The sequence below is a fragment of the Scyliorhinus torazame genome, chromosome 2 (assembly GCF_047496885.1).
Source record: "Scyliorhinus torazame isolate Kashiwa2021f chromosome 2, sScyTor2.1, whole genome shotgun sequence".
Taxonomy (NCBI): Eukaryota; Metazoa; Chordata; class Chondrichthyes; order Carcharhiniformes; family Scyliorhinidae; genus Scyliorhinus; species Scyliorhinus torazame.
The window spans coordinates 123273747-123291258 of record NC_092708.1 but is presented as its reverse complement, the minus strand read 5'-3'; the positions used below and the strand labels follow the sequence as shown (position 1 = coordinate 123291258).

The 17512-nt window shown below is 38.4% G+C and overlaps 1 protein-coding gene across 2 annotated transcripts in view; it reads left to right on the top strand.

The window, feature by feature from the left end:
* Window positions 1-14035, top strand: part of ola1 (Obg-like ATPase 1) — a 306624-nt gene extending 292589 nt beyond the window's left edge. For both annotated transcript variants that reach the window (XM_072476291.1, XM_072476301.1), the window contains 2 exons: window positions 2335-2457; window positions 12784-14035. In XM_072476291.1, coding sequence (XP_072332392.1) covers window positions 2335-2457; window positions 12784-12885 — 225 coding nt within the window. In that variant the 3' untranslated portion in view covers window positions 12886-14035. The remainder of the gene's footprint in view (window positions 1-2334; window positions 2458-12783) is intronic.
* The last annotated feature ends 3477 nt before the right edge of the window (window positions 14036-17512 follow it).

Here is a 17512-nt window from a genome sequence, read left to right as displayed (position 1 = left end):
CAGATGCAGCATGGGTTCATAAAGGGCAGGTTGTGCCTAACTAATTTAGTGGAATTTTTTGAGGACATTACCAGTGCGGTAATTTAGGAGGAACATCTTCACCCAAAAGGTTGTGAATTTATGGAATTTCCTGCCCAGTGAAGCAGTTGAGGCTGCTTGATTAAATGTTTTCAAGATAAAGATAGTTTTTTGAAGGATAAAGGGTTATGGTGTTCGGGCGGGAAAGTGGAGCTGAGTCCACAAAAGATCAGCCATGATCTCATTGAATGGCGGAGCAGGCTCGAAGGGTCAGATGGCCTACTCCTGCTCCTAGTTCTTATGTACCATTTACAGTATAATTCATACCTAGATTTGATCCTCCAAAATGCATCATCTTGCATTTGTCCAGATTAAACACTATCTGCCATGGAATGGGATTTAACAATGTATTGGGGGATTGAAAACCAAATGCAGATATCAGTGATCTCCTGTATGGCATTATTATAGTTGGCATAAGGTTCATCTACCATGATAAACTAATAACATCTAATTTTGCCAGCTTTACCTCTTAATCTAGGGTTGGATTTAACACTTCTCTGCCAGCGGGTTTGAAAATGTAGGGCAGGTTGAATCCAGTGAGCTACCTACCCGTTCCCTCCTGTACCCACCAGAGGATGCCGTAAGACATGCTGTCTGCCATTGGCCAGTTGAGGTCCTAAGTAGTCCGCCCTTCTCCCATGGCTTTGTAAACCCTGGCCACCATTCACCTTACCGATCCTCAAGTTCTGATCTATCCTCATCACTCAAGTGCAGTACCAGCAGTGGACACTGCTACTGGTATGTTGAGAGCAATGGGCCTCTGATTGGGTAGAGGAACTTTGCATCCTGAGGGGTAGAAATTCTACTTCTAGCCTGTTAACAACCAATTAAATAACAGCGGGGTAGTTGTTCTTCTCTGGGTGGGTTATCCCCAACTCTTTAGGTGGGAACCACAGCATCCTATATAAATGAGTTTATTAATATAGAATGTATGTGCAAAAAATATTTTGTGGTCGGGAGGAAAGAGTTGAATAATTTATCTAGCACGGGTAATTATGGGTGTATTTTTATTCAGATGCTTCAGAGATATTTCGTCAGGTAAGCATCAGTGAGTACTCATATTAACTCAATATATCTTCTATTATGAAAACTGAATTTTTTTATGTCTAATTTTTTTTTTATAAAAACATGCTCTGATAAACATCTTTGAGGTTACCATTATGTGTCAAATTTCCTTGCATGGCCTTTTTTGACATTGTAGACCCATTATAATTCAGCATATGGGCAATTACGTAATATTGTATTCCTGTCCTCCTACATAAACCTAAACTCTGATTTATGATGCTTACATTTATCAGTGCTTTATCAAGGAAATTACTTTGTGCTTTGTAGATTATAATAGATTATATTCATCAAATGAACACTGAACGTTGCACATTTTTCTTCCGTGCTTTTTTGAGCTGGGTGCTAACTTGTAATATAGTTCTCCGAAATTAAATGGAAACTTAGCTTTAATCACTGAATGTGGTTAATTAACACATTGTAAAGATTTGTAGTAAAAGATTATGATGCATAAATGTAAAAGAAAGTGCTGTGGCAATTTTAAAGCTTATTTTCACCCATTTCCTAAAGTTACTCATTTTTGCCCGTATGGAACAAACTTATGAAAATTGTGTGGTAAACCTTTTAGATAGTAATATTTAAACATTTCACTGTGTTTTTATTGTTCATTTTTCATTTTAAGATTTGTGTGTCCATTTGGTTATAAGTAACCTGGTTTAGAGTTTTCCTTTTGTGTCAGTCATTCTAACAAACGTAATTCCCTTGAAAATGATTTTAATATCTGAAAACATTTAATTGATTTTTGAATTTGAGTGTTTGAGTACCAATATGCATATTGTGGAAATGTCACGAGCAAAGCTTGTCTAACATTTTGAAAACGCTGTTTGTGCCCTTTTGGGTCAATAAATTCAATTATAGTCTCAGATCATGTAACCAAAACATTGCCTCAGACACCTTAAATGAGAAGAGATGTAGCTGGGCTCACTGTGACAAGATTACTTCATCTAAAATCAATACCACCTTCAAAATCTGTATCAAAAATTGCTGCTTTGCATTGATAACAGGGGTTACTTTATCTCTGGTTTCCTAAATGGGTATCCAATATCAGGATAAGGCTGATTGTATATGTGACATGTCAAGTGATATGAAGCAAAGTTTCTCTGAAGCCTGATACTGTATCAAAGGGACATACATCTCTCCTGTAATCCATCTTCTTAAAAACAATTAATTTTCCTTTGGTCTTCCTACTGACAGAAAGGGACGAAGGCGCCTCAGGCTGCCGGCAAGATCCACACAGATTTCGAGAAGGGCTTCATTATGGCCGATGTAATGAAATTTGAAGATTTTAAAGCAGAAGGCAGTGAAACTGCTGTCAAGGTGAGAGTACTATTGCAGCTTTTTAGACATTTCTTTGAATTAAGAGAAGTCTCTAGTGATAAGTGACCATGGCAGTCGCATTCAGGTTTAGAATGGCTGCTGATACAAATGTGCAATGGATTTACACTGGGGAAAGAATTATCTAGTTCTGTTATAAAAGACATGGTAGGGTAATGAAGTCCAAGTATGAATGGCAACTAAAAAACATAAATACTGTACTTCAAAATCAGTGCAAAGACTTTAAGAACATTGTAGTTTACAATAGTGTTTGATATTTTTCTTGATGTTTAGTGTTTAAAATAACGTGTCCTTTAATTTCAATTATGAAAAATCCAATATCAATTTCAGAGACAGGTCAGCATAATATATTTAGTTAATTATTTTACAGTCGGTTAGCATTTTAATATTGATATTTTGTCAATGAGAGTTGATCTTATTGAAATATATGAGATTCTGTGAGGGTTTGACAGGGTTGATGATGAGAGAATGTTTCCCCTCGGGGAGCTCAAGAACTGGGGAACACAGTTTCAAAATAAGGGATTCCCATTTAAGATGGAGATGAGAAGAAATTTCATCTCTGAGGGTCATTAATCTTAGGAATTCTTTACCCCAGAGAGCAGTGAAGACTGGATCATTTGAATATATTCAAGGCTGAGTTACAGATTTTTGATTTACAATGGTATCGAGGGTTATGGGGGACAGGCAGGATAGTGGAGTTAAGGCTACAATCAGATCAGCCATGACCCTATTGTATGGCGGAGCAGGCTCGAGGGGCCAAATGGTGTACTCCTGTTCCTATTTCTTATATTATTTTCTAACCTCTATTCACTATTGTTAATTAATCATCTTAAACTTAACACTTTTACTTTATCAGCAGTTACAGTTTCAGTTCATATATGAGCACTGAATGCAGTCACACATTTCTTACACAGCAACTCATCATGCCATAAATGCTTGCAAACCAAAGCACCTTCTTGTCTTAAAAGTATGGTTGAGTATGAAATAAACCAGTGAATGACTCTGTCAATTAGTTAGTTTTGGGGGAGTGAGGAAGGAGAACAGTATCTCTGTACTAAACTAGGAATTAAACTTTTTAATCTCAGTTTCTCAGAAATTTACAAAGGACCCATTAAGCTGCAAGGCACTTACTACTTCATGTAGACAATGGATACCCATGTAGTTAATCTGTTTTCTAAGCACTAGATGGCAGTTTCAGTACAAAGGCAGAGGTTACTTTTTTCACTTTAGGCTACTAATGACACCGGCATGGGTTATTTCTATTAATTGGCAAGTTATTCCACTGTACAATGTAACAGAATTTGATTTATAAAGGTAATTACTTTGGTTATTCTGTACTTAGAAATCATAAATAAACACCTCATCTCCATGTTTAAAATAACAAAAATAGGCATTACTCTGCAAATTATGTATTTGAAATGATTTTTGTGTACTTGACATATGAATCATATATATAAATCTAAAATATGCTGTGAAACTCCCCAATGAGCACAGATACTATGTTATATAATTGCCTGACATTAATTAGAACATTTCTCTAGTCCTCTGTACATTTGACACAATTTGAAAGGTTTCAATTTTTATTATATTCTGATTTCAAAAAGCTACGTTCTTAGTTTGGTTGTGGCAGTATCAATTATAAAATGAATAATGTCATAACCAGCTATTTATCTTTTGTGAACCTAATATGTGAGTAATACAGTGGAAGTAAATATGGTTTGTTAGCCATAAGATGTTCAATTTATGACTCACTTAAAATACTTGTTTTAACGTGAACTATTAAGGGTATAAAGAATAGATTTATGTTTCCCATTATGTCATGGGCTACTGCTATCCAAATTGTTCTGGAAGTGTCCTCAATGGGATTAAAGGAGAAGGACAGATTGAGAAGTATTTTCTGTCGAAATGATTCTCCTATTGTGTTACAATTATCCATGTGGAAATGATTCTCCTATTGTGTTAAAATTATCCATTAAAAATGTATGATATCTTTTGGTAAGTATTTTCATTTTTGCTCGGTTATTTCAACAAGAATTAGCATTTTAGGCTGTCTAACCCAGAAAGCCTTCAATTGGCTACTTTGCTCCAGAATAATAGCATTTTTATTTGGCAGTTAGTTGCAGAGGTGGCCACTTTATATAAAAGCAGAAGCTATAAATGTCTTCTAAATTCACTTTTTGAGCTAGTACGCAGGATCAAAATTCCTTTGCTTATGTTATTTATGTGTCTGAGGCTGCTGTTGCAGCAGTATTGACATAGAAATCTCAAGAAATCTAACATTCTGTGGATCTTATGTTCATGAATAATACACCAGTATAATTGCTGTATTTGAAGTATAACATGAATGTAATGCTGAGCTAATGATTTACTGAATTTAATTCATGTATTGGGCTTATTTTCACAAAGTAGATTTCAGAAGGTTGCAATAGCCTTCTGTTTCTTGTGCGTATGTAATAATTCATAAGAATCAAAAGTTCTGATATCGCAATAGTCCATTCCTGACAAATGTGGACACCAAGTGGAGATAATTAGTACAAGTTACCAAAAGCTTGACATAGGTTTTTAAGTTTGGCTTTAATGAAAAGTAGAGATGCAGAGAAGGTGATAACCTTGAAAGAGCATGTTGAAGGATGGTGCAGTGGTTAGCACTGCTGCCTCACTGCGCCGAGGACCCAGGTTCGATCCCAGCCCCGGGTCACTGTCCGTGTGGAGTTTGCACGTTCTCTGCGTGTCTGTCCAAAAAAATAATTAGATACTCTAAATTTATGGGGGAAAAAGAGCGCGTTGGAGGAATTCCAACCATATCCACAGGTGCAGCTCACTGCATTCAACTACTGAGATATTTCCCCCAGATGTACCACCACAGAGTCAGCTTGAGAGTGCAAATCGTACTGGATGAAAAGTGCAACTTCTCATTCGCTGCACCAAAGCCTTGAGGGCAGTGTCTAAAAATCTTAGCACCCTTGCCTGTGCCAAGTTAGACATTTAGTATCACCTGTCAGTAATCAAAGGCAGGGGAATAAACTTTCTGACTTTAACAGTTTGCTTTGAGATGGGGACACTCTCTACTTGACGCTAAGCCTAGCTGAATTCACATCCTGATTGTCAGATTCCTTGAGGTAAATATATACTAGTAGCTTGAGTAATTCTGTTATATTACAAGCTCTAATCTCCAAGGATAGTGTACTTAATGCGGTTTCATTCACCTGTTCATATTTTTAAAGTTGTATATGACCCGACTATGAATTATACATGCAATTATGTATCACCATTGACTGAGAAACCATGCATACAGTACCTGCCTCTTTTTTAAAATTAATTTACGGGATGCGGGCGTCAGTGGTTAGGCCAGCATTTATTCTTGCCTGTCCTGTTTTCTCACTAGCTACTTGGAAGTAAAAGAAAGCGGTCAGAATTATCTGTGGTTGGATATTTTGCAATCTCTGTACCTCATCATTTGCCTTATTTTGCTCTGAGCATATTGACTGTCATGTTTTGATACATTGCAACAGTGACACCGCTTAATTTTCTGTAAAGCATCTTGAGATGCCCTGAGTTCCTAAAAGGCAGTTTATAAATGAAAGTCCTATCCTTTGGTGAAATAACTCACTTCTGCTGGAACCCAACGGTATGTTTGGAGATCAATGTACGATATTATTTCATAAATGGATGTTCATTTCATGCATGCATAATTCTGATTTGTAATTTAATTACATAAAACTCTGAGATTAACTTTGAGCTACACATTATGAATGTTTTTTACTACATGATGGGTTAATAGAGATTTTAGCAGTAACTTCATTGCAGTGTAATGTAAGCCTGTTTGTGATACTAATAAAGATTAGAATTTAGAAAATTATTTTGTGGTGATATCCAAAGTTTTAATAGTTTGACATGTGTACGACATGCATTTAAACCAGTAAAACCTTTTGTGGTTGATAGTTACATGACAGTGATAGGTTCCAATATAGATTTAGAAAAACTAAGGGAATTTTGGTAGCAAAGGCCTGAGTCACTTTGTGGGGGGAAAGAACCAATAGAATTGTTTGCTGAATGTTTCTAAGGAAAATATTGATTTTGAGTCAGCAATTTGAGCACATATTTTAAACAATTGTTAAAAAGAAATAGAAAACCCGTTACAAATTTTACACACAAATGGATTTTACGTTTATAATATGTTAAGGCATGGCTTAATTAACAAATTGCTTTCTGAATGTTTTAACAAGCTTCTCAAACACTCATCAGTGTTTCTAGTATTTTATTTCACATTTTACAATCTTTGATTTAAACCTTTCTGTCAGCTGCCTGCCCTTTGTTTCACTTGGAGATCTTGCAACATTTCTGTCATGTTCATCTCTACCAGAAGTAGAGTAGGTTCACTGGATTGATTCTGGTGATAGAAGGGTTTATCTTGTGAGGAAAAGTTGAGCCTATAGCCACTGGAGAATGAGAGGTGATCTTATTGAAATGCAAGATCCTGAGGGGAATTGACAGGTTGGACACCAAGAGGATGTTTCCTCTTCTGGGTAGAGACTATAACCAGGGACACAGTTTAAAGATAAGGTGTTTCCCTTTTAAGACAGAGTTGAGGAGAAACCTTGGGCGCAATTCAGCAGACATGAAACCAGGTCCGCTTTCAGGCGCGTTTGGCAGGGTGTTTCTCGGCAGCTGCAGCACCGTGGTTCACCTCGCTATTCACTGGCATTTTACTGGCTTTTTAGGGATGTTCCACCAGTGCTAAACGATGCCCAGTCAAGGTCTCGCAAGCGTGGCTGTTGACTCCTGGGACCCGGGTGAAAGCAGCATTGGATATTTAAATGAGCCTAATGGCTCATTTAAATATGCTGATCTCGATCATGACCAGCGAGGGCATGATCCAGATGGCACTGGTGGAGTGAGTCAGGTGACTCACGATTGGCCCGACACGGAGCCTGATTTGGGGCTCTTGCAGGATTCACCCGTTACGTCGGCTCCACTCTGGATGCAATGTAATGGCTGAATCGTGCCCTTTCTTTCTTAGAGGGTTGTTAATCTGTGAAACTCTCTTCCCCACAGGCTAGATCATTGAATATGATCAAGGCTGAGTTAGATAGATTTTTGATCAGCAAGCGGCTTGAGGTTATGGGAGGCAAACTGGAAAGTGGACTAAATGCCGCAAACATTATCTGATCAAAAGGCAGAGCAGGTGCGTGGGACTGAATGGTCTACCTCTGCTCTTCATTATTGTGTTCTTGTCTACCTTAGTGGCAAGAGGAGAGATAGTAAATTATGTTTAAATCCTATTAATTTGGTTTAATTAATCCCTTCGAGTTCCAATGTGAGCATACCAATAATCATAGATAGTTTGTCAGGGCATGCCCAAGGTTTAATGCCTACCACATTTAAACATGGAAATGTTGGTGATAGCATAGTAGCTAATTTTGTTGTTTACTGTGGTGTAACAAAATTGCTGGGTTTAAATTTAATTGTTGATAATCTTTCATTTGATTCCATTCAGTTGAATTACTTGATCTCAACAAGATTATTTGCTGAATTTTCTGAACTATCCCTTACCCTGGTTCATTTGACTTTGTGCATTTCATCAATTCATTTGCCAAACAGAAAACATTCAATAGTGGGTAGTCTGTTTGGATGTGAGGAACACTGATCATGTTGAATTTATCCAAGCTTGTTGATAGCATTGAAAACATATTTTGCCCTGTGTTTGCGTGAGTTTTGGCCACACTAAATTGCCCCTTAAGTGGAAAAAAAATGAATTGGGTACTCTAAATTTATAAGAAAAAATAAAAATAAATAAAAGAAAAAAAAGAAACCATATTTTGCTTCCAGAGGCCTGCAAAGCAAAGAATTAGGAGACCAATAAAGCTGCAAAAATGTCAATGCTACTTTTGCTATTCGGAATAAGTTGAATCAATAAACATTGATGCAATCCCAATTTTTAAGTCTATTATTTACTACTATTCATGTAAAATATTATGCCCTCAATTGTATTTAATGCCTTGAATATATGGAATAATTCAATTGTTTTAAACATTTAATGATTGTAGCCAATAATTATATTTTTATTATTCAGTCCATTAATTCTGTACATGATGACTTCTGCTACTATGATTCTAGCTACCTGTGTACCTTTTTCATTCCATGTTTCGTTGCAAAGCCTTCAGCGTTTTGGTTTAACCCTTGGCAATATTCAATCTAAGTCCATCCACCATGCTTGCTCCCTCCCCACCTACAAAAGCATTCCAAAAACATACTTCCACGGTCTAACTTCTGATCACAACCCATTGGGCTGGGTTCTCCAATCCCCCAGCCGCATGTTTCTCCGTGATGAATCGTTCGCTGGCGGTGGGATTCTATATTCCTGCAGCTTGTTAATGGGATTTCCCATTGAAACCATCCCTCGCCACCGGAAAACCCGTGGGCAGAGGTGCTTTGCCAGCAGGAACAGGGAATCCCAACGGCCAGAGAATTCTGGCAATTATCTTTCATCAATTTCCTTGTCTCAGGTTATTTTCTGTCTTTGTTCAGCACTTTGGAATGTTCTATTAAGATTAAAGTGCTATAAAGTGTAATTTATTATAGTTAATTCAAAATGTATTGATGTTGACATCATATATTATAGAAAATTATTTCCACAGATAAAATGTACTATTGGGTCTAAAATATACGATATGGTAAAGCTATAATGAGCCTATCTAGTAAAATCATTATAGGACAGCATTTTGTGCCACCGGTTTGACTAATAGCACTTAATGTTTGTTCTGCGAACTTCCTATTCAATGGCTGTGTGAGGGCTTTGTAGTCAACAGGGCTCTTGCATTATTAGCAGTCATATCTGGCTGTGAAATGCTGGCCTTTCCAGATGGCTGCTTTCAAGTGCAAATGAACTGGTTACACACCATCTAGCTTAATACATATTTAGGATTCACAAATAGTCATTAAATTTTTTTAAATACTGTTTCTGCAATGTAATAGAATTGGAATAAATGGCCCCCTGAACATTAGAAGGACAGTTGGTCATTTAATTGGGTATAGACAAAAGACTGCATTGTCTACAAATTAATAAATAAGTAATGCCAGTTTCATTTCTCAAAATAATTTAAATGGATATTGATCTGCCACCTAAGATAATATATTTTGCTTTAATTTTTGTCATCACTATTTTAATGTAATGAGTAAATGTCATATTGCTTCATTTTTAATTTCCTTTTATAAATTTTCACTTCAATATTATTACTAAACTATGTTTGTTATGCACAATTAACTTTTTGCCATTTCTGTCGCAATAATTTGAATGTCAATTGAAAATAGTTGTGCTTATTCGAATCACGTGTACAGCCCATTGTTGTAAAAGCAACCTCAGATATTATTTATTTATATATATATATATATATATATATATATATATATTATAGTGGTCCATGCATTCTAATCAAATTTGTTTTTTCGATTGGTTAGTGAGGGCTTTAAAATTGTACATTTTTTAACACTAAACACGATATGGACGGAATTTTACAGCCCTTCTGGCGGGATTTTCTGTTCTCACCAAAATCAATGGAGTTTTGAATGGCTCACCACATTTTACGCCTCCCCCCCCCCCCCCACACACACACGCTGTAAAATTCCGGACGATAAATGTCATAAAAGGAAAGGTAAGATGAGCATTACCAAACATGCTGCAGCAGCACAGAGTGGTAGAACTCAAATTGGTATGTTTGATTCTACATAATGATTTTTAGTCTTAGCCTTGCCATTTGTCCATTTGGCGTACCACAGGGATCTGTGCTGGGTCTCCTCTTATTTGTCATTTATATAAACGACATAGATAACTATGTGGGTTGGGATCAGTAAGTTTGCGGATAACACAAAGATTGGCTGGGTGGTTGACAGTGAGGTTGAGTGTCTGGGTTACAGGAAGATAGATGGTCAAATGGGCAGCACGGTAGTCCAGTGGTTAGCACTGCTGCCTCACAGCGCCGAGGACCCAGGTTCGAGCCCGGCCCCGGATCACTGTCCGTGTGGAGTTTGCACATTCTCCCTGTGTCAGTATGGGTCTCAACCCAAAAAGATAAGTAGGGTGGATGGATTGGCCTCACTAAATTGTTCCTTAAAAATAAAATAGGCAGAAAGTGGCAGATGGAATTTAACCCTGAAAAGTGTGAGGCAATACACTTTGGAGGGAAGGAGTAATGTGACAAGGAAATATTAAATGAATGGCATGACACTGGAAAGTTCTGAGGAACAAAGGGACCGTAACCTGTTTGTCCCTAGATCTCTGAAGGCAGAAGGACAGGTTAATAGGGTGGTGAAAAAGGTATATGGAACACTTGCCTTTATCAATTGAGGTATCGATTACAAAAGTAGGGAGGTCATGTTGGAGTTGTATAGAACTTTGGTGAGGCCATAGCTGGTCACCACATTGTAGGAAGTATGCACTGGAGGGTGCACAGAAGCAATTCACCAAGATGTTGCCTGGGGTGGAACATTTAAGTTATGAAGAGAGGTTGGATAGGCTTGGGTGTTTTCGCTGGAGCAGAGAAGACTGAGCGGCGACTTGATTGAGGTGTATAAGATTAAGAGGAGCACGGACAGGGTGAATAGGAAGCAGCTGTTCCCCTTAGCTGAAGAATCAGTTACGAGGGGACAGAAGTTCAAGGTGAGGGGCAGGTTTAGGGGGGATTTGAAGAAAAATGTTTTTACACAGAAGGTGGTGACAGTCTGGAATGCACTGCCTGGGAGGGTGGTGGATGCTTGTTGCCTCACACCCTTTAAACAGTACCTGGATGATCATTTGGCACAAGCAAAAAAGAAATGAAGCTGTGATCCAAGTGCTGGCAAATGGGATTAGGTAGGCAGGTCGGGTGCTTCTTATGTGTCGGTACAGCATTGTATTATACTGTTATTTGGGTTGCTGCCAGACATTTCTATGGGGGGCTGAGAAAATCCGAATACAATTAGCTTAAACCCCCACCCAGCACCAACTAGCAGTACATTCAAGTTTGCCTGTGGTAAAATGTGCAGGATGGATCTGATGTCTACTCCCCCTGTTAAGGTTCCTTCTTTTACATTACAACAGCCCCTTAGGAGAAGACAAAACGTTTTATGGACAGCACGGTAACACAGTGGTTAGCACTGTTGCTTCACAGCGCCAGGGACCCGGGTTCGATTCCCGGCTTGGGTCACTGCTTGTGTGGAGTCCGAATGTTCTCCCTGTATCTGTGTGGGTTTCCTCCGGGTGCTCCGGCTTCCTTCCATAAGTCCCAAAAGACTTGCTTGTTAGGTGAATTGGACATTCTGACTTCTCCCTTAGTGTACCTGAACAGGCGACTAGGGGATTTTCACAGTAACTTCATTGCAGAGTTAATGTAAGCCTACTTGGAACACTAATAAAGATTATTATTATTATTATTAAACCGCACTGAAAAATTGAGAAAACCTGGCTACCATAATAGGCAGTAAATTAAGTTTATAGCTTTACTGTATACTATGATGCAAGCTTTGGGAGTGATGTATTAAATCATTCAGTGTCAGCTCTGGCTCAGCTGGTAGCACTATTGCCTCTGAGTCACAATATTCTGGGTTCAAGTCCCACTCCAGGGAATGAGCACAAAAATAATATCCTGACACACTAATGCAGTACCAAGGGAGTGCTGCACTGTTGTAGGCTCTGTTAAACTGAGGTCCTATCTACATTCTTGGATAGATGTAAAAGATTCCCTGTCACTATTTTTTAAGAAGTCTGGGGAATTATCCCTGGTGTCCTGCCAGTATTCATCTTTCAATCATTAGCTCGAATACAGATTATCTGGTCATTATCACATTGCTGTCTGTGCACACATTGGTTGCTGCCTACATGACAACAATAACTACACTTCAAAAGTATTTCATTGGCTGTAAAAGTCTGTCTATGTCTGTTGGTCTTAAAAGCACGATATGAGTACTAGTATTTTCTCTCATATCCTTGTGAATTCTCATTTTATACAGACTACCCACAAATCGATAAATTGCTGCATTTTCTAGATGCTAATTTGATTGGAAGACTGATAAACTCACCAAAATAAAGGAAGAAATAATGAAAAATATTTACCGTTAGTTAAATCTCTCATGCCACTTTATTTGAAGTTCATTTCCGAAATCTAGGATATAAACTGTAGAGCAGAAAATGAATAAATGATAAATTAAATAATATTTTTAAATGATATGGATTTGTTCAGGGGAAAGAGTTGGAACTGAATTGTTTATGTGAACAAAAATATCTCCTCTTTATTGCGATTGTTTAATCATATCCATTTGTCTAATTGTTTGCAGAGTGCTGGAAAATATAGACAGCAAGGCAGAAATTACATTGTTGAAGATGGAGACGTTATCTTTTTCAAATTCAATACTCCACAGCAAGCAAAAAAGAAGTGAATTTGAAGTACAGCTGACTCCTGTTATAAGCAGAGAACATAACGGCCAAGAAGTTGCACACATTCAGATTTGCAAATAAAAGGACTTAACTATAAGGCTACTATGTAAGGAACAGATTGGTAACTGGCAACAATTTGCATAAATTGGGACTTTGACAGGATTCTGCCTATTAATATCACATGTGGATTTAACTGCTCTAAAGCAACTGAACTATTATTGAATTTGCTGTTGATTTTTTTAGATACATTTGGCTGTAAATCATGGTTCAGACCTGTCTTGGGATGGCCTGTTCTTCCTTTAATTATATCCCTCATGTTTTTTCTGGATTGAGATAATGTTATTCCAATGAAAATGTAGGTTCACTAAATGTCGACAGCTTTAATTTAAGATTAGAGCTCTACTCTAAATTGGAACATTTCAAGAACCATATTACTCTCATGATACTTCATTAATCTCCATCACTAGATGCCAAATCTGACACATTTGACAGAAAAGACAATACCACTTGCTCCATTCTGAATCTACAGATAATGCATGTTTTACAGTACTCCAGATGTTTACAGTCAATAAAACATTTGACAAAAACAGTCTTGGTGTGTTTGGGGATGTCTGTATTGACTGACTGCGGTGTGTTAAATGTGATATGGCACCTGGTGGTTGCTGATTACAGAATTTAAAGACTTGTGTATGATACAGTAACTGTCACTGTGGGCAGCTTTTATTATATTTCAGAAATGGTTCTTTTCATTAAAAGATAAAGATTAGGGTACTGTGATTCATTGAAAGCATGAATAGGTGGACATTTGTTGTGAGAATAAGTAGTTTCATGTCTGTATTATGAGAGTTCATGATCTAGATGGGTGTAATGCAGAAGGATAAATTTATGCTTTTTTGGCAGAATTTTTCTGTACAACTAGGAGATCCACATTAGTGGTTTGCTTTTATTCCTTTACAGTTGACCTCTTTAGATATTTATAAATACATTTTTGGTGCTGGTGATTAAAGCTCCTTTCTACTCAATAATACATTTGTCATTAGATATACTTTGCATATTTCCTTTTGCTGAATTCCTAAGTTAGTGTTGAATATTGGTCTGTAACTTAGTGGAAGTATTTACCATATGTCCTTCATTAAATTCATTCACTTAGAATGGATTTGCTGTTGCAATTATTTTATATCATTTTCCAGTAAGCAAGCCATAAAAGAAATGTCAAAAACAAACTGAAATCATGGTTCGTCAGCATCTGAAAGAGAAATAAACCAATGAAGGGTCATATTGGAATATTATCCAATTGTTTTCCTCTTTCAAATGCTAACTGACCTGTGCATTTCTGTCATTTGCTCTTCATTTGCTAGTGGATATTTTGGGCCAGTTTTTAACTCTGAAGTGGATGGGTTATGAATGTGTTAAAATCTCCGTCTTTATCTCCTGATCTGTGCAATTACATTGTGAAACGTGGTTTGAAACTCTTCTTTTCAGCTCCTTGAAACTTTTGTTGAATTTTGTAGTGGAACAGTAATAAGTGATTTTATGTCTGTGGTTGCTGGTGGGACAGTGTATGTACCAGTGAACTGGAATTCACATCCTGTTCAGGAGGAAGTTTCCTGTTACTGCTAGAGCTTTACAGGTCAGACAGTGTTTATTCAAGAAGTCGGGTGGAACATATGACGTGATAGTTTCATTATATAAAAGGATGTGGAGACTCTTGCATTTGATCTCCAACAAAAAAGGCAATCATTTTGATACTTACTCTGAACTTCTAACTTTATAAGGGGGGAATGCAGCTGTAATTGGATATATTTAAATTTGTGGATCCGATAAACATGGAAAAACACTAAGATATCTGCATCTCCTCTACCATCCTTGGAATAATCATAATCAAATGAAAGCCTGTAGTCAAAATTGCAATATTAGATCACTGTGCAACAGAATTGAAGAACTTGTTCGGAAGACAAAAAAGTGAGGAGCTTTGAATATTTCATCATGAGTCTGTTCTTCAGGTGTGAAATTTTCCAATGGATGTAACATTGATTAAAATGGACGATCTGGGCAGCACGATGGCGCAGTGAGTTAGCCCTGCTGCCTCACGGCGCCGAGGTCCCAGGTTCGATCCCAGCTCAGGGTCACTGTCCGTGTGGAGTTTGCACATTCTCCCCTTGTTTGTATGGGTTTCGCCCCCACAAATCAAAAGATGTGCAGGGTAGGTGGATTGGCTGCACGTTAAATTGCCCCTTAATTGGAAAAAATGAATTAGGTACTCTAATTTATTTTTTTAATTGGACGGTCTGAATAATATGTTGCATAATATGTTGCATTTCGGTGTGCACCTGGAAGTGGATGGATTTTCGACTACATCCTGTTGCATGCAGTATAAAATGGCAATTAAGCAAATTAATGGTTGCAAGGTGGTATTTAGGCCGCGATTATCGTATGCTTGTCCAATCTGTGCTGGGGGGAAGGGAGTGTCTGATGGCTGTAATTTGTCATGGCCTCTTATTTATAGGGCCACCTGTCATGGGGCAGTGTCAGGTGACCCTACAATTTTGTGAAAATCAAAGCCAAAAGGAAGTATTTGTTTTCTGAAAGATTATCATTTTGAGATAAGTGTTGTTGTTCTTGTAGGGGAGGATCTTTTTTTAAAAAAATTGAGTACCCAATTATTTTTTTCCAATTAAGTGGCAATTTAGCGTGGCCAATCCACCAAAATCGGCACATCTTTGGGTTTTGGGGGGTGAATCCCACGCAGACGTGGGAAGAATGTGCAAACTCCACATGAAAGTGCTGCCCATTTTGTTGTCGACATTGGACACAATCAACTGTAGGTAGAGACCAGCAACAGTTATATTCTGTGCAAGTGTGCACACAAAGGATGTGCTCTTTTAGAATGCTCTAAAAGACAATTCGAAGTTGCACAGTTCCTGTCGGTTATTTATACCTTTGGGATACCTCATCATTAACTCCGTGTTCTTATCTTGTATGTCTAGTTCGTTACATCTGTAATTACAACATAAACACAAAATGACTTGCTTGTTACCTACTCAATTGGAATTTGTAAAACAGAATTGGAACGACCTGACCGTTAGCACAATATCCACAGCTTATTCCAAAACATACACTTTGCTAATCTATCCTGATATTTTGTTGTTGTGCCAAGTCATCTGTGTATGTAAGCTTGACTCTGAAGTCACGCAATTCAGTTTATTACAGTATAATTCATAGACCATTCATCAACTTATTTTATTCCGACCCAAAGGTCATATTCCATTAGCTTACCATAGATTGACCCATGGGCTAGTCATCAACTTCCTGGCCTGGCCATATCATATTCATTCCAGTTTTTTTTCAAACTGCAAACACTTAAAACCTATATTAACACCTTGGCCAAGTATGAGTGATCCCATGGTGTATCCTGATATGTCACTTTGTTCTGTAAAGTGTGTCAAATACTGCACAGGCTTTGAATTAAGTATTGTTGCCAGTGAACACAGATGGCGGTGAACACAGATGGCATTAAATCTGATCATGTACAAATTGTTAAGGTCTGAAAATTGAGCAGCTGCTTAGTTCCAGTCTGTTTTTCTCCATTGAAGGCTGAGACATGGTTGTGAAGGTTGAGGCAAGGAAGGGTCATAACTGCACCACATTTTGATGATGATGCCCATCCATTAATGGTTACAAAGTGTTGTATCTCATAATCCACATGCTGTTAATAGTGTTGAAAATTGTAACCATGCACACATGATGGCTCTGAAATACCAATTCCCTTTTTTCTGTGTGCTAGTGCAGGTGAACCTTCTGCTGACTCTGCGAGTCCTATGGGACCGACAACTGTCTCCGAGGAGGAAGACCCTTGGAGTGGGCAGTGTCACATCCTCTCCCTTCACGAAGCACCAATGCAAATACTGTCATCTCAGCTGGGATTAGCACTTTAGGGCAAGGACAAGCACAATCTGGTGAGGGCACGTCACATTTACATGTGCAGCTGCCGGAAAGTGTGGTGGAGCAGGCCTTGGGCAGTAAGAGGAGTTTCCGAGGTGATCCAGAGACTTAATCCGAGTTGGATGATGAGCCTCTGGAGTCGTCCGTGAGGCAGCAAATGCTGAATGTACAGTGCAAGGTGCTGGGGATTTGGAGAATATATCAGGAGAGTTGCATGCGCTGGCCCGAACTGTGGAGATGTCCATTGAGGCCGCGTAAATTGTGATCTCCCACTCTTAGGAGTGCCAAACTTCATCCATGGAAAGACTGCTGATTGGAGGGGCAAACCCGCTGTATTGCTAATGCTATTGCGGATATGCACGCTGACCTGTATACCATTGCCCTGGCTCTGAGCTCAGGGATTTGTCTGTAGCCAGAGTGACAGAGGGACTAGGAGCCTGGACACTAAACCAGCTCCTGGACCTCACGGGAAGGTAAGGAGGACCAATTGATCCTCATGGCTGAGGATCAGCAGCTGATGCGCCATCTGGAAGCACCTCTTGTGGCACATCTGATGGGGCAGTGCCTTTGCCCAACTGTCATTGGCACCATCCTTCTCAATTGCCATAGTGACAGAAGCTACTTCTGTGACTCAGCAGGAGTCCTAATGTGGTGGGACCTTCAAGGCCTTGGCCGCACAGAGGATAT